A 17,416-nucleotide genomic window follows, 5' to 3' on the forward strand; every position below is an offset into this window, starting at 1 on the left:
CTTTCATCTTTGTTGTATTTCTGTTGATTAGCACTTCATAAAGCTCTGTATACTATTTGGACACTTATGTTTTATTTATGCACTGGGCTGCTGTTATTGTTGTGAAGTGTTGTAAATTGTAGAATCAATTTGTAGTTTGCGGGAGGAATAAGGAGATGAGTATAGAAGTGTGTTTTCAGTGCAGGTGATTTTTGGTAAGTCCTACCCTTAGGGGAGGTGCTGCCGGATTTTCCGTTGGAAGGTTCGGTGGTATTTCCCTGGGATCAGGGCTTGTCTAGGGTTCCGGGGAGGAATTCTGGACGGGTCTTGTCAGATCGGATTTATCCAACGGTTTATTATTATTACCATGGTCCTGTAAGGTTAGTTTCACCCAATAGTTTATTATTGCCACAGACCGTGAGGTTGGGTACGTCCCGAAGGTTATTTATTATTTCCACGATATCGTTTGTATATTGAGGGTTATAAGGTAGATGTATCCCACGGTTTACAGATTGGTACATCGTATGATACATTGTATACATTTGAATATATTGTTGATTTACAAATATTATGGTGATTTCTGTATTTTCATATTTATCTCGTGGAACTGTGGTTATAAAATTTTATGCTCGTAAATTACATCATATTCATGGTATTTTATAATATTGTATTGATCATTCATTTTGTTCCTTTGAGCATCGAATTTTTATGAGATTAAATTGGGATACAATTTTGGGTTTTGTGAAATGATTTTTAAAAGGGGAACTTTTCAAAAGAGTGGAACAAGAGCTCTTGAGAGAAAGATTTTTTGCAAAAATAAATTATTGCTTTCATATTATACTATGCCACTTACTGAAATTTTCTTATCTTACGTTTATTGTTTTAAATTCGTTCCCCTAGGCTCAGGCAGCTAGTAGCAATCTACTTTGTGCACAGCTTATCACCTTATTCCTTCCACGACAGTAGCCGTATCTATCATTTCTTTATTTATCATTATCTTCTAGACTTATTTATTTCTTATGTGTACTTTTAAACTTTGTCGACACTCTTAGAATACTCTGATTTAGATATTTGACTCAGTAGAGATCCTACTATATATATATATATATATATATTATGTTCTACATACATCACTCTTCTCTGTTCTCTTTTTTTTCTTTGGAAGAAAGTATTTTGGATCAGTAAGTACCCCATTGCCCCATTAAACAATTCATATACAAGAGTGTTGCAGTATGGAACACTGATTACCCATCTTTGCCTTCAAAAGATCCCGGCCCCACCTAAGTCCCAGTAATCAAATTTGTTAATGTCTCTACTTGTGTGACTATTGTATTCTCCAAATGTTCGATTTCAAGAAAAGGATTAATTGAAAATTTCTTCTCTAATGCAAGACAGACTCGGACTTTGATTCTAGAAGATTAGAATCTGTAGACAACTAGAAAGAATGAACATGAACACAAGCACAAATAGATATAGCCGTTCAGCAAAGCAAGCCATGCGTGCATCATTACACAACCGCTTAGTCATTTGTGATGAAACTATTGATCTTACCACAAAAGACTGCAATTTTAAAGGCCAGATTTGTTGGAATTTGATTTATATCTATCACCAATACTATAAACTGGTGACTTTGTTAAGTGATTGGTCAAACCCATCTGTTGACGTTAATACATTCACAGAATCATTTTATTGCATACGAGTAAATTATATGATAACCATAGTTAAAGAAACTGAATTGAAGAACACGGAAGAACTGCAGAAATTGTAAATGTAAAAGCACTTGAGAGGAAAACAAAACAATCACACTTTGAAATCATTTGCAAACTGATTAAAGAGAGACACAAGTTTGAAAATATAAAGCTGCAGAACTGACTCGGTTTCAATACCCACTCAAAGCACTTCTAACAAAGTAACTAAATTCCAAATATAGTAACAACCACTAGTGCTAAGCCACTCGACTTTTGCCACGTGTCAACTGAGGAAAAAAGTGTTGCCAGCTCTGCTAGACCGCTTAGCTCCTTTTCTCAGAAAAAGCGTCCTTGGCTAGTCTGCATAATTAACTATGATCATCTACTGGGAACTCAATGGTCCACTAATATCGATAGCATAGGGGTCAGAGGGTTCCTTGGTATGCAAGTTTTCAGTTTTTTGTGAAACCATATGAACACCTTGTTCCAATTGCTGCATTGCCATAGCTCTCTGCCCTTCTAGTTCCATTGCTACTTCCTTCATGCTAGGTCTTTCATCACTTTTTATTCCTAAACATCTTTTTGTAAGACTGGCAATGTTCTTGAATGCCACTGTATTTCCCTCAGTGATTATGTCATTGTCAAGAATCTCTAATAACCTATCCTCTTTCATTGAAGAAACAAAGAACGATGCCAGGTTTCTTTCATTTTCAGGTCTATCAAATGACATCACCTTCCTGCCGGTTAGCAGCTCCGCCAGAACAACTCCAAAGCTATAGACATCACTTTTTTCTGTTAGATGGCTTGAATGCATGTACTCCGGATCTAAGTACCCAAATGTTCCTTGTACAACGGTTGTAAGGAGATTTTGATCCAGAGGAATCAACCTTGATGCTCCAAAGTCTGAAACTTTTGCTGTGTACTTTTTGTCGAGGAGTATATTTCCAGTTTTGACATCTCTGTGTATAATAGGCGTAGAAGTTGCAGAGTGGAGATATGCTAATGCGCTTGCAGCTTCGGTTGCTATCTTCAATCTCAACTCCCATGAAAGTGGTGATCTTCCTTGGCCTTTGTTGTGGATATGTTCGAAAAGAGTCCCATTATCTATGTACTCATAAACTAGTAAAGGAACTACTGTCTCCAAACAACAACCTAAGAGCTTAACCACATTTCTATGGTTTATTTGCAAAAGCAAAATTACCTCATTGATGAATTGTTCGTTACATTTTTCAGCACCGAATTTGGACTTCTTAATGGCAACCACCTTGTTATCAGGTAATATCCCTTTATACACTATTCCATAACCTCCTTCACCCAGAACTCTACTTTCATGGAAATTGTCTGTGGCTCTTTTTAACTCTTCTGCACTAAAGATTTTTGTGGTCTCTTGAGATTGGCTGCCACTTGACAAATGTTGCTGTAACATTAATCCTCCATTTTGTTCGAAGAACTTCTCTTTCAGTTTGAGCATCTTTCTTTTCTTCATTCCCCAATATACTAGTAAAATAGCAATCAACAGTGATATGCTTACACCTGCATGTATTTAAATTTTGTGTTTTTTAAGATGTAGGAGATGTTATGCCTTTGTTTGGCTAGGATAAATTGACTAGACCAGTTGAGAATAAAACATATACATCTCCTGATACTAAACTAGATTTCGGATTTCCATAGGGAAAAAAAAATGAAAGATTTCAATTGGCACGTACAGAGTTTTGCAAAAGAAGTTCACTATAAATAATGCATTCTCAAGTAAAATGAAATTAAAAAAACCAAAAAAAACAGTAAATAATAAGTTTCAACAAACAATATAAATGATGATTTTTTTTGACAATATTTATAATCTAGTTAATGTATATAGAGTCTTTCTATAGTCAATTTTTTATCATACAGATATTCTAAAAGATGATAACTTTTTAAAAAACTGTTATCAATCCTATTACATAAAGACAAACGATTCTTCTAAAACCGTGGTTATTTGAATGTCTAGATAATAAAAAAATATGAAGATCTATATCGTAAAATTTTTATATATATAGTTCGATTACAATGCAAATGTTAGCATTTTATTAAAATACTAACATGGTTTATATAATAGTTTTTCGAAAAATCATTATCAAGTAAAATCCACATTTTAATAAAAATGAGGACTTCTACACTGAAATTTTTTTTGTTTGTGTATATATATATTTATATGTATATATATTAGGTATCTATTTGAATTCAAAAATTCAATACCAAGTCTGGTACCCTTTGTTCCATTTTTCCTATTTCATTATTGTTCGTCTAATTAATGATATAATACCACATCGTTTGAAAAAACTGTTATTCCTTATCTTGTCAACTAGTGATATAATAACACATCTTTAAAAAAATTGCTACTTCTTTTTCGTGCTTATTTATTACTAATTTGTCTGCTGTTTCAATTTTTAGATGACGTGGCATTATGTCACCAATTGGACAAAATGAACACAAAATTAAAACCAAATAAAAAATATAAATGCCAAAATAATTTGTAAAAATAAAACATGATGAGCCCTAGTTATCTATAACTAGATTCATCAATCCTATTCCAATATTATAGTATCTAATAACGATGTTAGGATTCAATAGGATGCATGTAATGAATACACTACCGATATACGTACCCACTGCAATACAAATGGGGAGAACTAATTTAACAGGCTGATTGTTACTGACTGATTTGCTGCAATCCGTTTTGTTTGTGTTGTAGTATCCTTCTCGACAAACGCAAGCCCAATCCCCTGGTAAATTCTTGCATCTACTATTTTTATCGCAGCGGCTTTTACTTTTGCATTCATCAATATCTATTAAAAAAAAAAAAAATTGTTAATATCGAACAATTTGGAAATGCAAACCAATTTTTTACAATATCCAGCGATGTTAGTAAAAATTACCAACATTAGTTTAATAAATACACACAATGAAAAAGGGTATTAACCACAACACAAATTGTAGTTAAAAGTCTACAATTTGTAATTAAATGTTGCCAGCTGCAATAACCTTTGTTGCTATGTTGTGGCTCCGTGGCTGAAAAGCTTTAAAAATAGAATGTTGTGGCTCCATGGCTGAAACGCTTTAACAATACAATACAATGGTGTAGCTAAAAGAACTTTTAGTTACAATTAATTTTGTAGCTAAACGTAATATTATGGTTAAAAACTATTTGTTGGTAAATACCATAACAACACATGGTGGCTAGTTCACGGCTAATGTTCATTCAAAATATATATATAATTTTGATATAAAGTTGACTTATTACCTTTTTAAAATTTTAAATAATGAAATGTTCATCATGATTACATCTCTATCTTAACAATGAATTTGAACTATTAAATATTTGAGACTACAAATGTGAACAAATATTAAACTCCATGATTAAAAATAAAAATTAGTTAGATTTAATATGGTGAATGATAATGTACTAAAAATTAACTTTTGTTATAACTGAATGCATTGACCCTTTTGTGTGACAAAATAGACATACATCTATAGTTTACCTGTAATGTAGTCAAACTTTTACGCAATTAAAATAAATAAATAAATAAATAACATATAACCAATTCTCTAATATATTAAAATCTACACAAACAAGTTAATATCAATTTGTTGAGTCGTACTATGGATACTAACTTAAGATTTATATAAAGAGTCACATATTAATATTTTATTGTTTAATATATTATTATAAGTTAATTGTGAATAAATAAATTTTTTTATGAATAAGTGTAAGATCAATTAAGATTGACACATGATTTTTGTTACATATATTGTTACATTTATTTAGTATTTTTAGTGCTATTCTACTTTGGTTTTAAATTTATATTTGGTAATATGTGTTTGAAAAATAATCATAATAGCTGTTGCTATATGGAAACACTCCTCCTTACGAGCTTTAATTTGTCTATTAAAAAATTGTAACCATTTTAAACCCCTTTTAATTAAAAAGAAGGTTTTTTTTTTCTTTTTTTTGCAATGCAAAAATATTTCTACATAATTTCACAAACATTTAAATTACTAATATGTCCATATTTAAGTTTTCCATTATAGTTTTTAAATTTCAAAATTGAATTATATTTAAGTTGGTAAGAACAGCAATGTCGGCTCTAGGGAGACGCAGCAGATAAAGCAGGAGTCTCGGCTCAATTTTGCCATTTTTTGAGGTCGGAGAAGGTGGCTGAGTGTGTGGGTGGTCTGTGAAAGAGTAGGGTTTGAGGTTTTTGGGATGTGTGTGGGGGATAATGTTGAAGAAGAGCAAATGGGTTAGTTAAGATAGCGAGAAAGAGTGGAGAACTTTGGGATGCCATCGCCAATTGTGAAGCTTAGTTTAAAAGAATGGAAAAGAAAATAGTAGAACTTGTAGATGTGCAACCGCATGCATGCGCTTTGAGATTGGAAAATACTTCTCTAATTCTATTGGATCAAAGGAAAAATAAAAATTGTTAACTAATTAAAACATAGATCTGGCAACAAGTTGGAGGTTTGGTGATCGGTCCTGGAGGTTGGAGCTTTAGTGGGAAAAAAAAAATAATAACAAATTAAAAATAGATTTGAAATTTTATTTTTCTAAAGCTTAAAAAGTAAGAAAAATTGAATAGGGATATCATTGTAATTTAAAATTGATAAGACTATATAAAGTTAATTTAGAATGCAATTAGCATTTTTCTTAATGCAAAAATGTGAGACCCCAATAACCTAATGGACAAATTTGGGCTTAACTTGGGCTTAGGAATATTATTAAAAAGAAATTAGACTTCTTAATAATTCCATATTTTTCTTTCTTTTTTCTTTTAAAAAAAATAAAATTAAAAAATTGCGGGAATTTTTTTAGTGTCCATGTTCTGTGTATATTAATTAACCCATGTTTGTAAATAATAATTAAAGAGTGGAAATTAATTAAGAACCATCACCTTGGCAACCATCTGGGTGGTATGGGTTCCCTTCATAACCAGGCAAACACTGGCAGAGGTAACCAGGAGAATCGTTGGCGCCTACACACGTGGCATTCCCTTTGCATGCGAAGTTGTCTCTCTTCTTCGCTTCATCACAGCTCTCGTTCCCAATCTTCCAATTTAAAACAAGCGGAAGCTTTTCTGTGCCATTCAATTCTTTAAAACTGTTTTTGGAGAACTTGAACTTTCCTTGTTCAACCACGAAAGCATAGCTGCATGGTTTAGAGTCATTCCCGAAAGGGCGGTCTTTTATGTATCTGTCTACGTAGACCGTTATATTCCTAATTCCATTGGGGATGGGAATCTGGCAACACCCAACGCCTGAGCAAGACTGATTATTGCTAGTAAAACTGTCAAAGTCCATGTCATCGCATGTAGAAACACAACCAGTATTGTACTGTGTTTTGCCTCTATAACCTTCAATGCCTCCAAAAGTGTTACAGCCCACCACTGTGAACTTGTTTCTATCAGAAGAAACTTTATAATTTGCGAGCGAGAGCCAGGGTCTGTTGGCTTCTCCTACGCCATTCTTCGCATAACAAGCTCGGCCTATGAAGGTTTTGATGCTTAACTCACCGTCCAGGGTTATGTTTGTAATTTGAATGTTACTTGAATTAAGAAAGAGGGAAGATTGTGTGCAATTGAGGTAAAATTTGCTACTTACTGGAAGGGAACAATCTTGGGTTATGCCAAAAGGGTATGGAACTTCCACTTCACCACAGTGGCCCGGGCAGCCAGGCAAGGATATTGGTTGTGATTCTACTGCTATTGTTGCCTTGGCTGCAAAAGCAATACTTAACAATATTGAGATGAGATGAATGAGAAACTGCTTTGAGTTCATGGCTGCTATACTAAACTGGAATTGGAAACCTTTCTTGTATTGTTAATTACAAGGGCTATGGCTACCAAGTCCTTTTATGGAGCAAATGGGGGTGGTTTGGGAAGAGTGGAAGTCAATCCCTGTTTTCCAGGTCGTCTTGTAAATAAAATGAAGTTAGGCAGGAAAGTAGTGTGCTATTATGTCAGTGGTAGACCAATCCAACAATAATATGTCATTTCAGCATATATGACATATATAATTTTTATTTTATGGATAAGCTTAGACTATCTTTTTGGTCTATATATTTTTGTTCCAAACTCCACTAATGACTTGTTCTCGAGTCATCACACCTGAGTCACATGCCTTAAATTACTTTCCAAGAAAAAAAACACTATTTTATAACAAAACTCATATATTACAGGTTTTGTAAATATATCATTATACTATATTAAAAATTATAGAATGCTTCCTCATATTTTTTCTTTGCTGCAATATCACATTTTTTGTTTACTTAATTTTAAATATGTTTTCGCTTATAAATTAGTGCGATCAATTATAAGTTGCAATACATTTGTGCCTTGGTTCTAATTGGCTGATCCACAAGTAAAAACTTGTCTATTCGAGAATATATATCCTTACACAAGCCAGTAGGTAGCTGAATGCTTGCCATATCATAACACGTACGGCACTGTAGCTTGAGCAAGAGACTTAAAAATTTCTTTTCCTGCGCAGCATAGAGAATTCAACGTATTCTGCCACTCCCTCTACCTTAGACTTGACTTGATCCAAGATCCAATCCAGAATTTTTTTTTGTTTCCCGATGCTTGACAGTAGGGACTCATATGTTCCATCAAATTTTGGTTAGCCTCAAGGAAATAGAAAATACTATATCATCCGCAAAGAAAGAACATTTACGATATCAAAGAGCAAGTTCGAGCTAAATTTATGCCATTCAACTGACATCCTTCATCTTCAGGTTCACCATATTCAATTTTGTTTTTCCATTCATGTTTAGTTAATTATTTACTTTAAATCAAACTGAAAATTGAACGGATTCTCCATTGACTAAATAAATAAACAAATTTATATAAGCCTTTGAAAATTGCATGAAACTGGAAATATTAAAATATAAGGAAAAATTACACAAAACCCCTTACACCATTTGATAGTTGCATAAAACACCCTGAAAGTGTGAAAATAACAATTACCCTTTATATTAGAGGAAAACGTTGCAAATTAAACCCTACTGTCAATTTTGTAATTAAAAAAGTTATTACAACAGTATTTTAGGACAAAATACCATTATTATGTTTGTAACATTCCTGCTACTTAAATATATTCCATTAAATTGATAAATAATGTGTTTACAAAAACAGCCCAAATAAAAGCTATCCATTCCTCACGACCCGAGTTTAAATCCCCTGACCTTTAGCCGAAAACCAAAAAAAAAAAAAAAAAAAAAAAAAAAAAAAAAAGAGTTTAAATCCCTTGACTTGTTTCATCTCCTTCAGCTAGCAAAGTAATCATTTAGAATAAAAAAGAAAACTCAGTCTTTCAACTGCATTATTGTTATGTACCCTCAAATAAAAGGACAATTTTTTATTTCTTTTTTAATTATCTTTTTCTTTTCCTTTTATTTTTTTTTAATTAAAAGGAAGACTTAGATTTTTCTACCCAAAAAGGAAAAAAAAAAAAAAAAAAAAAAAAAAAAAGAAGGAAGACGACTTAGACTTAGACTTGGCATAGAAAACGAAAGAAATGTCTCTCTTGTTTTTTTGCCAAAGATATGCCAAGTCTAAGTCTAAGTCGTCATTTTTTTTTTTTTTTTTTCTCTTGCTTTTACTATGAAGGAAGAAAAAGAAGAAGAAAAGCTAACACACATGGTACAAGTTTACGAAAGGAAAAAAGGAAAAAAGGAAAAGAAAAGAAAGAAAATGACAGCACACTAAGAATGAATAATATTATCTTATATAAGAACATATTTTAAAGCAAAATTGAAAGATGCATTATCAGTAATTATAAGATAACAAAAAGAATATGTTAAAGATGATATACAAATTATTGCGTTACACATATCACTACTGACAAGCAGATCTAGCCACTATGGTAAACAAATAAAGTATGAAAAAATATATATATTTCTCAAAAACATTATTCTTATGATTGGGTTTTTTGTGGTGAAATTCCAAGTAACCAAACAATTATTGTTCTCCATTTTATTCATGGGTGGAGTTACAATCCGGCCTGTCTTTAGGCTTACAAGATGATCATCAGAAGAGCTCTAACAAATTAAGGTGAATGCCGCATCCCAATTTCAAATGTTCCAATTATTGAATGAAATTTGCATGTGAGTTGCGATACAGAATAACCAATCAACGAAACTAATTAAATATTGGATGTCTAAATCAAATTTCTGAAAGAAATTAATATTTCCTACCCACGTCATATGTCCTATTTAATAATTATTTTGCTTTGACAACTGGACGTCACTAGCCTAGTCTTGGCCTAACATAACTTTTCTCGCTCTCTCACTCAACGTCACATTGAATGTGTAAGAAACGCGAAAATGCTTCTGTGTGAAAGTTGCCCACCGTTTGATGGCAGACACTGACGGACCCATACAAGGCCCACGGGGACTCAAAATTTCTTTTTTTTATTTTTAAAATTTTAGTTTATTTTTTATCATTTACCATATTAAACTGCCAAAGTAAGAATGTGCCCCTCCTCAACAATGCAGTTTAGCCCCTTTTTATTTTTATTTTTTTGGTTTTGATACTGTTTTTTCCCCCTCATTTTTCTTATTTTTACTAGTCTCGTACCTATGTTTTATTGAAAAACATCTCTTACTTATTTAAAGTCATAATCACAATATTTAAAAGTAATAATTATTTGCAATTACAATGATTTACAAATTATTAGGTAGTAAGTAGTAACTCAAGAATCATATAATTGAAATAAAATTAAAAAAACAAAATCTATACTTATTTATAATTTTTTCTTGTGAATCGTTTTCCTTTTCGTTTTATGGACTGATCATTATTTTTATATATAAATTTGTAATTTATTTATTATGAATGTGAAATCATTCAAAAATATTGAAACCATATTATTCTTCAAAAAATAAAAACGAAAAATAAAAAAACACTTCTATTTAGTTTAGTACATAATATAATTAAGGGGACTGTATGCAATATACTTAGAAAAATTTGTCATATACTTATGTCTATTGACATTTCATTTGATCCTTGATTGGGTACATCAAATATGAATAAGTATTGAAAAATTTTGAGTAGTTATACTCATAATTTTTACATTATTCCATCTAATTTGTCAACGAGACATTCCATCTAAACCGTTCAATGGATAACATGATTTGTCAAATATTTTGAAATATAAAACCAACTTTTATATATATATATATATATATATATGCTTTGAAGAAAAATACATGAATATATAATGTTGCCCCCTTAGAAAAAAATCTTGGGTATGCTACTGTAGGAGATAATCATGTACAGCTATCAGATCGCATATATTATATAGATTTAAAAACTATGAATGATTGTTGCCTACCATATTGTATCTAATATTACCCATAATAAGAATCTAGTAAGAAATACGTAAAATAACTTAATTTTCTCATGCTATAATACTAATTAGGTAAGAAGCCTATTCAGCAAAATAAATAAATGAATAAGTAAATAAGTTAAGAAATATGGACCTGGATTCATTCATGCATGCTGAAGACATATAATTCTGATAGAGATAGTGTGGAAAAAAATGGGTTAGTCCCGAAGAATTTCAAAAGATTGAACTCCTTGCAATGACATGGATTGCTAAATTGGGATAATGTAAGCACAATAATTCATACCTCTTTTGATGAAATATTTTCATTTTATACTTATGTTGGTTTTTTTTTTTTTTTTTTTTTTTTTTTTAAAAACATGTTGATATTCATTTAGAAACTATATATGTTGTTTGACATGAAATATGAATATGATTTGACATGTTATAATATTAATCTTTTAATTAGCATAATACATGTTGATAAAATAATTTCAATAACTTTAATATAACAAAATTATATTAGCTATAAATATCGTCTAAAAGTAGGTAAAAATATCTGTTAACATCACTTATGGACATTATAGAATCAATATGAATTGAAATAGTACTAAAAGGTTTTATGCTACTGGAACTCTATCATATTAAAAGTACTAGTAAATTCTAATCTTTATCTAATAAAGAGACATTTGATACATGCAATAAAATAATGAAATACATTATTTCCTCTTTACTTTTATCTCTCTATATCTCTCAACCTTGTTTATATTATTACTTTATTTTATATAATAATTTTGATTTGTTCATGAAGGTATGTCAAGTCTTAAGTCTTCCTAAAGGTCATTATTTATTATTTTTTTTGGGCAAAAGATATGTCAAGTCCAAGTCTTCCTCATTACCAAAAACAAGTCTTAAGTCTTCCTGATTGAAAATAAATAAATAAATAAAAATATGTCTTTTTTCTGCTAAGATATGCCACGTCTCTTTCCATCTATTTTATTTAGAGGGCACAAAGTACGTCCGCGAATACACTTGTCAGCTTGTCGTATCATGAGCTGCTTGTGTTGTGTCATATCGGCGACAAAATTTCTTCATCCAAATATGTTTTTGTTAAATTTTCATTTGGAACATATAAATTCAAACAAGTTCAATAATTGTATAATCTACTAGAATCAGTATTTTAAAAAATGTAAGACGTGGAAAGATGATAAAGTTAAATTTTAAGTTTTATGAATTTAGATATGTCTAGACAAAGTCTAGATATAAAAGCATTTTATAATTATATTATTATTTTAATTATTATAAAACTACTAAATAAATAAAATAATTTATATTTTAAATGTCAAAATATATATAAGTTTATATTATTTTTGTATTAGTAATAAATATAAATTAACATATAATTAATTATAATAAATTTATGAAAATTTATGTTTTACAAGTTTCCAACAATAAATTAATTCAAAACATATATATTATAAACTTACAAATACCTAATAATTTATAGATTAATATATACTTTAACGATTACCATAATCTACGTCTTGTTTGATTCTTTATCGAACTCCAATTCAATATCTACATCTTCATCCAATTCATTTTTCGTGTTATCCGATACAAAATCATTTTTTTTGGGTTTTCTAATTTCAACTTGAGCATTTCTAGAACCTTTTTTACGTGGTAACATATCATTCTCCATTTCACCATCATTGCAACCTTCTACAAATCCATGATTGTGCATTACTAGCATCACTTGCTAGTAGAGTTTCTAATTTATTACTTTATTTTTTCTTATTCATCATGTTCTTTTTTTTTTTTTTTTGTTTAAGAAAAAAAAAACTTGAACAAAAAAGCTCACGCCTTTTAGCGCCTAGAGGTGCATTAGGCGGTCAATGCTTTTTCTAAGCCTTATTACTATACGATGTATTATCTAAAAGCATCACGCCTAAACGTGCTTAGACGGTGTTTTTTTCTGCCTTTTAGAACACTGATTAGAATCAGTAAAGCTTAATTTCTTAAATAAAAAAAATATTAAAATCAAAATAATTAATACAAAATTATATATAATTAATGGATAGTGGTATAAAACAAAAAATTATATTTAAATTTAAATATTAAATAGATGAAATAAAATATTATATATAAGAAAATACTATTGAATAATGTCAAGCAATAAATATTTAATAAACATAATATATATTATCAAAATACTTCCTTAACATGTTAATGATTTGTTATCGTGCCTAATGTGTCTTATGCTATTAACATTATCCCGTTAGAATTTTGCCATGTCTATCCGCAGAGTGATAATATTGCTCTTGAAAAAGACTTTGGTTCTTTGAAAACAAATAAATAAATAAATAAATAATTATAAACGAGACTGTTTTTATGTGTTGTATTCTTCTTTACCGGTCACCATGCTTGTGTAAATGAATTTTTTATTATTTTTTTAGACAAGTTAAAAGTGTCATTTGAAGGGCCCTATCCATTTGACACCTCTAAATGCTGTTATTTTTACTTTTATTATTATTACTTTTTGATAAATTGGGGAATGAGGAGAGGAGATTTTAAGAACGGATCATGAATTTAGAATTTGAAGTTATCATCAGCAGCATTATCAGCTGGGTTATCCGCTTAAATCAACTTTACACTATGGATGTTTCTGAAATTTGATCAGCCCCTTTAGCTCATTTGCTAATTCTTCCATGGCCCGTTTAGGTCTTTCATCCCCTTTCACACTTAAAACACATTTTTGCAAGATTGGCCACTTTCTGTACTTCCTCCATATTTACTTCATCCACAATATCACCATCAGCAACATGAGGTAAGCAATAATCTTTAACGAATGTAGGAAAGGAAGCCTACATTCGTTACTAGACGCTAGTGGGAATCTCGTGAGTTTTTGTATTCGAATTCATCATAGGGCCAAAAAGGGAGAAGATCAGTTTTGGAGTAGCACCTTCTTGGGAGGTAAGGTAAGCCTGTTTGATCTTGACTTTGGGTGAACTGGTTGACGTCTTCTCTCTGCATGGTTTGCATGAAATTTGTTATTGTTGCTTTTATTTTTTATTTGTTTGTTTGAAAGCATACATGATTTTCCATGAAGTTAGTGTAAGAGATTAAAGATACGAAACACAAATGTCAAACCGTGTGTTATATATGTTTGACAATACTACGTACATACTAATAAGGTTAGTTATATTTTTGGTTGTAAGATTTGGGAATAAATTAAGCAAGAAAAACAGAGATATATTTCTGGAAAAGAAAAACAGAGGAAGGCGAAGGCACGTTCCTTCTTTTACTGCTGTTTACTACTAGTGATGAAAAATTTTGTCTGCCGGGTAACAGCCTTTAGCCATGCCGAAAGGATATGGAACTTTGAGATTGCCCCATCGATCGGGGCAACCAGGCAAGGATTGGGCTGCTGCCGCTGTTCATAGCTATGGAATAACAATTCCAAGCAAGAATATCTGTGGGAAGGGCATCATACTGTAGAAGCCTGTATTCATAACTAGAAATTGAAGAGGAATTTTATGAGTTTTTATATTGGAAGATGATCAATGGGCAAAAGGGGAAAAAAAAAAATATCAGTTTTGCAGTAGCACCTTCTTGGGAGGTACGGTTAGACCTGTTTGATTCTTGACTTTTGGTATGATGATTGAGGAGGTCTTTCCGCTCCGTGGGTTCCATGAAGTTTGTTATTGTTATTTTTACCATTTATTTGTTTGCTCTGAAGCGCGCATGATTTTCCATGAAGTTGATGCGAAAGAAAACCGTGTGTATTTTACGTGTGTATGTTTGACAATGCTATGCACGGTTAATTTTATCGTTGTATTTGAGAATAAATTAAGCAATAAAAACAGAGATATATTTCGGAAAAAGAAAAACAGAGGAAGGCTAACGCGCTTTCCTTCTCTTGCAACTGTTTACTACTTAAAAGCGACAAAAAGCTAGAACAAACAGCACAATTGGAATCCACTTCTTGCTGATGTGGATTAGAAAATTTTATTTTATTTTTGGTCAATATGGTGCATTACAAATTCGACATTAATACATCGGCTAGACTTACATTAATTTTTGAGGTGCTCCTCTCACGTATAAAGATTAACATATATACTTTACAAATAATTTCACAGATTAATTCTTTTTTTAAAACAAAAAAGCTAAACAAATTTTTTGTACATCTTTTAAGTTTTACGTATTCAATTTTTAATATACAGAAAAAGGAAAAACAGAATAGTCCCCTCAAAAAATAGTTTTAATTGAAATATATATATATATATATATATATATAGCATAGCGCTATTGATTTGAATATTTGACGGTTAATTTGGTTAAATAGGATCAAATGAAAATATTAAGGGAAGATCCAATTTTATATTATGTCATTTTCAGGGATAATTTGAGAGAATTAAAACTTTAGGAACAAATGATCAACCCATGTATCACAAAATTTTTAGTCACAAGGTTTTATTTGTCACGACAACTGAATATGTGATTAATACTTTATACCGCAATATTGTATAATTTAATCCACTAAATTATTCTTAACTAGCTGTTTTTAAAAAATGTTAGATTAATATATTGGTTCGCTTTATGTAGATGAAATTCTAAAACTAATATTTGGACTGGATCCCATTATGTTGGGATCTACCGGTTTTGTTTATCTTCCAGATATTGATGAGTGCAAACTTTCCTTTACGATAAATGGAGTTCATGCCAGAATTTATCTGGGAATTGGACGTGCATTTGATCAAATGGAGACATTTCAAGGGAAGCCGATTGCAGCAAAGTCTGTGGTAGCAATCAGTCTCCGAGAGCTATTGTAGTAACCGGCAATTACATTAGTATTATGGTTATTATTTTTGTTTCTCTATTTTTGTAAATATCTACAAGAAATCTGTTTGATAGTAATTTATTTCAATTTTCCATCCCTCTTTTTGAATAGTATGAAATATTACATAAGATGGAATTAATTGGTCTTATCATTAAATTATTAAATTAAATAGAGGATATTAGAGCCTATATTAGTCAAAGTCAAAGTGGAATATTAAACAATATTTATTTGACTTTTATTCCCAGTTTTTTTTTTTTTTTTCAAATTATTATTCCACAAAGAGCCAAGGATTTATTTCCTTCCATATAAGCCAAACTGTATGTTCCATAATACTTTACAAAGTTGTTCTCATTGCACTTGAAACTAGCAAGCATCTCAAGGAGCCACCCCAAAAGAATTTGAAGTATTTTGGTCTCGAATTCAAAGCCGGAGAGTTACCAAACCACAACTATTGTATCGAGGAGCACTGAAGAATCACTATCAATAAGATTTTTTTATTTTATTTTTTTGTTTTTCTCTTCTACTCCACCCTGACGGAAACTGAATCATTGAGCACTCACCATCAAATAGTTTTTGAACTTTGGTTGCACTTCTAGACTCCAGTCCCATATGTGTGATAGCTAAACAAATCCAGCTGCTCCAATTGCCCATATATCATTCCGGATGTTAACAGAGAGCACATTCCCAATTCTCAGAATTCGCATTACACCATGGTCCGTATTCCATAATCTACCGTCCTCAAGTAACCGATCATCTTCTATTCAAGAGATGTACAACATTGCTAAATTTTATTCTTTCATGATTTGACCGATTCTAAGAAAGTGATATATATATACATATATATATTATATGTTCTACATACATCACTCTTCCCTGTTTTCTCTGTTTTTTCTTTGGAAGAAAGTATTTTGGATCAGTAAGTACCCCATTACCCCATTAACCAATTCATATACAAGAGTGTTGCAGTATGGAAAGGACACCCATCTTCGCCTTCAAAAGATCCCGGCCCCACCTAAGTCCCAATTATCAAATTTGTTAATGTCTACTTGTGTGGTTATTGTGTTCTCCAAATGTTCGATTCAAGAAAAAAGATTAATTGAAAATTTCTTCTCTAATGCAATACAGACCGGACTTTGATTCTAGAAGATTAGAATCTGTAGAGAACTGCAAAGAATGAACATGAACACAAGCACAAATAGATATAGCCGTTCAGCAAAGCAAGCCTTGCGTGCCTCATTACACGACCGCTTAAATTGTCGTTCGTACCGCTTAGTTTGTAAAAGAGTCTATTATAGTCATTTGTGATGAAACTATTGATCTTACCACAAAAGACTGCAATTTTAAAGGCCAGATTTGTTGGAATTTGATTTATATCTATCACCAATACTATAAACTGGTGACTTTGTTAAGTGATTGGTCAAACCCATATGTTGACATTAATACATTCACAGAATCATTTTATTGCGTACGAGTAAATTATATGATAACCATATTTAAGGAAACTGAATTGAAGAACAGGGAAGAACTGCAGAAACTGTAAATGTAAAAGCACTTGAGA

The 17,416-nt window shown here is 31.1% G+C and overlaps 1 protein-coding gene across 1 annotated transcript; it reads right to left on the minus strand.

The window, feature by feature from the left end:
• Nucleotides 1–1,767: 1,767 nt before the first annotated feature.
• Nucleotides 1,768–7,597, minus strand: LOC107417875 (wall-associated receptor kinase 2). Its single transcript, XM_016026533.3, has 3 exons — nt 6,596–7,597; nt 4,313–4,492; nt 1,768–3,200 (listed from the first exon to the last, which is right to left on the minus strand). Exons 1-3 carry the CDS (start codon nt 7,476–7,478, stop codon nt 2,050–2,052), a joined length of 2,214 nt encoding a protein of 737 aa, XP_015882019.3. The 5' UTR covers nt 7,479–7,597; the 3' UTR covers nt 1,768–2,049.
• Nucleotides 7,598–17,416: the final 9,819 nt, after the last annotated feature.

This window comes from Ziziphus jujuba, chromosome 1 (assembly GCF_031755915.1).
Source record: "Ziziphus jujuba cultivar Dongzao chromosome 1, ASM3175591v1".
In the NCBI taxonomy this organism is placed as follows: Eukaryota; Viridiplantae; Streptophyta; class Magnoliopsida; order Rosales; family Rhamnaceae; genus Ziziphus; species Ziziphus jujuba.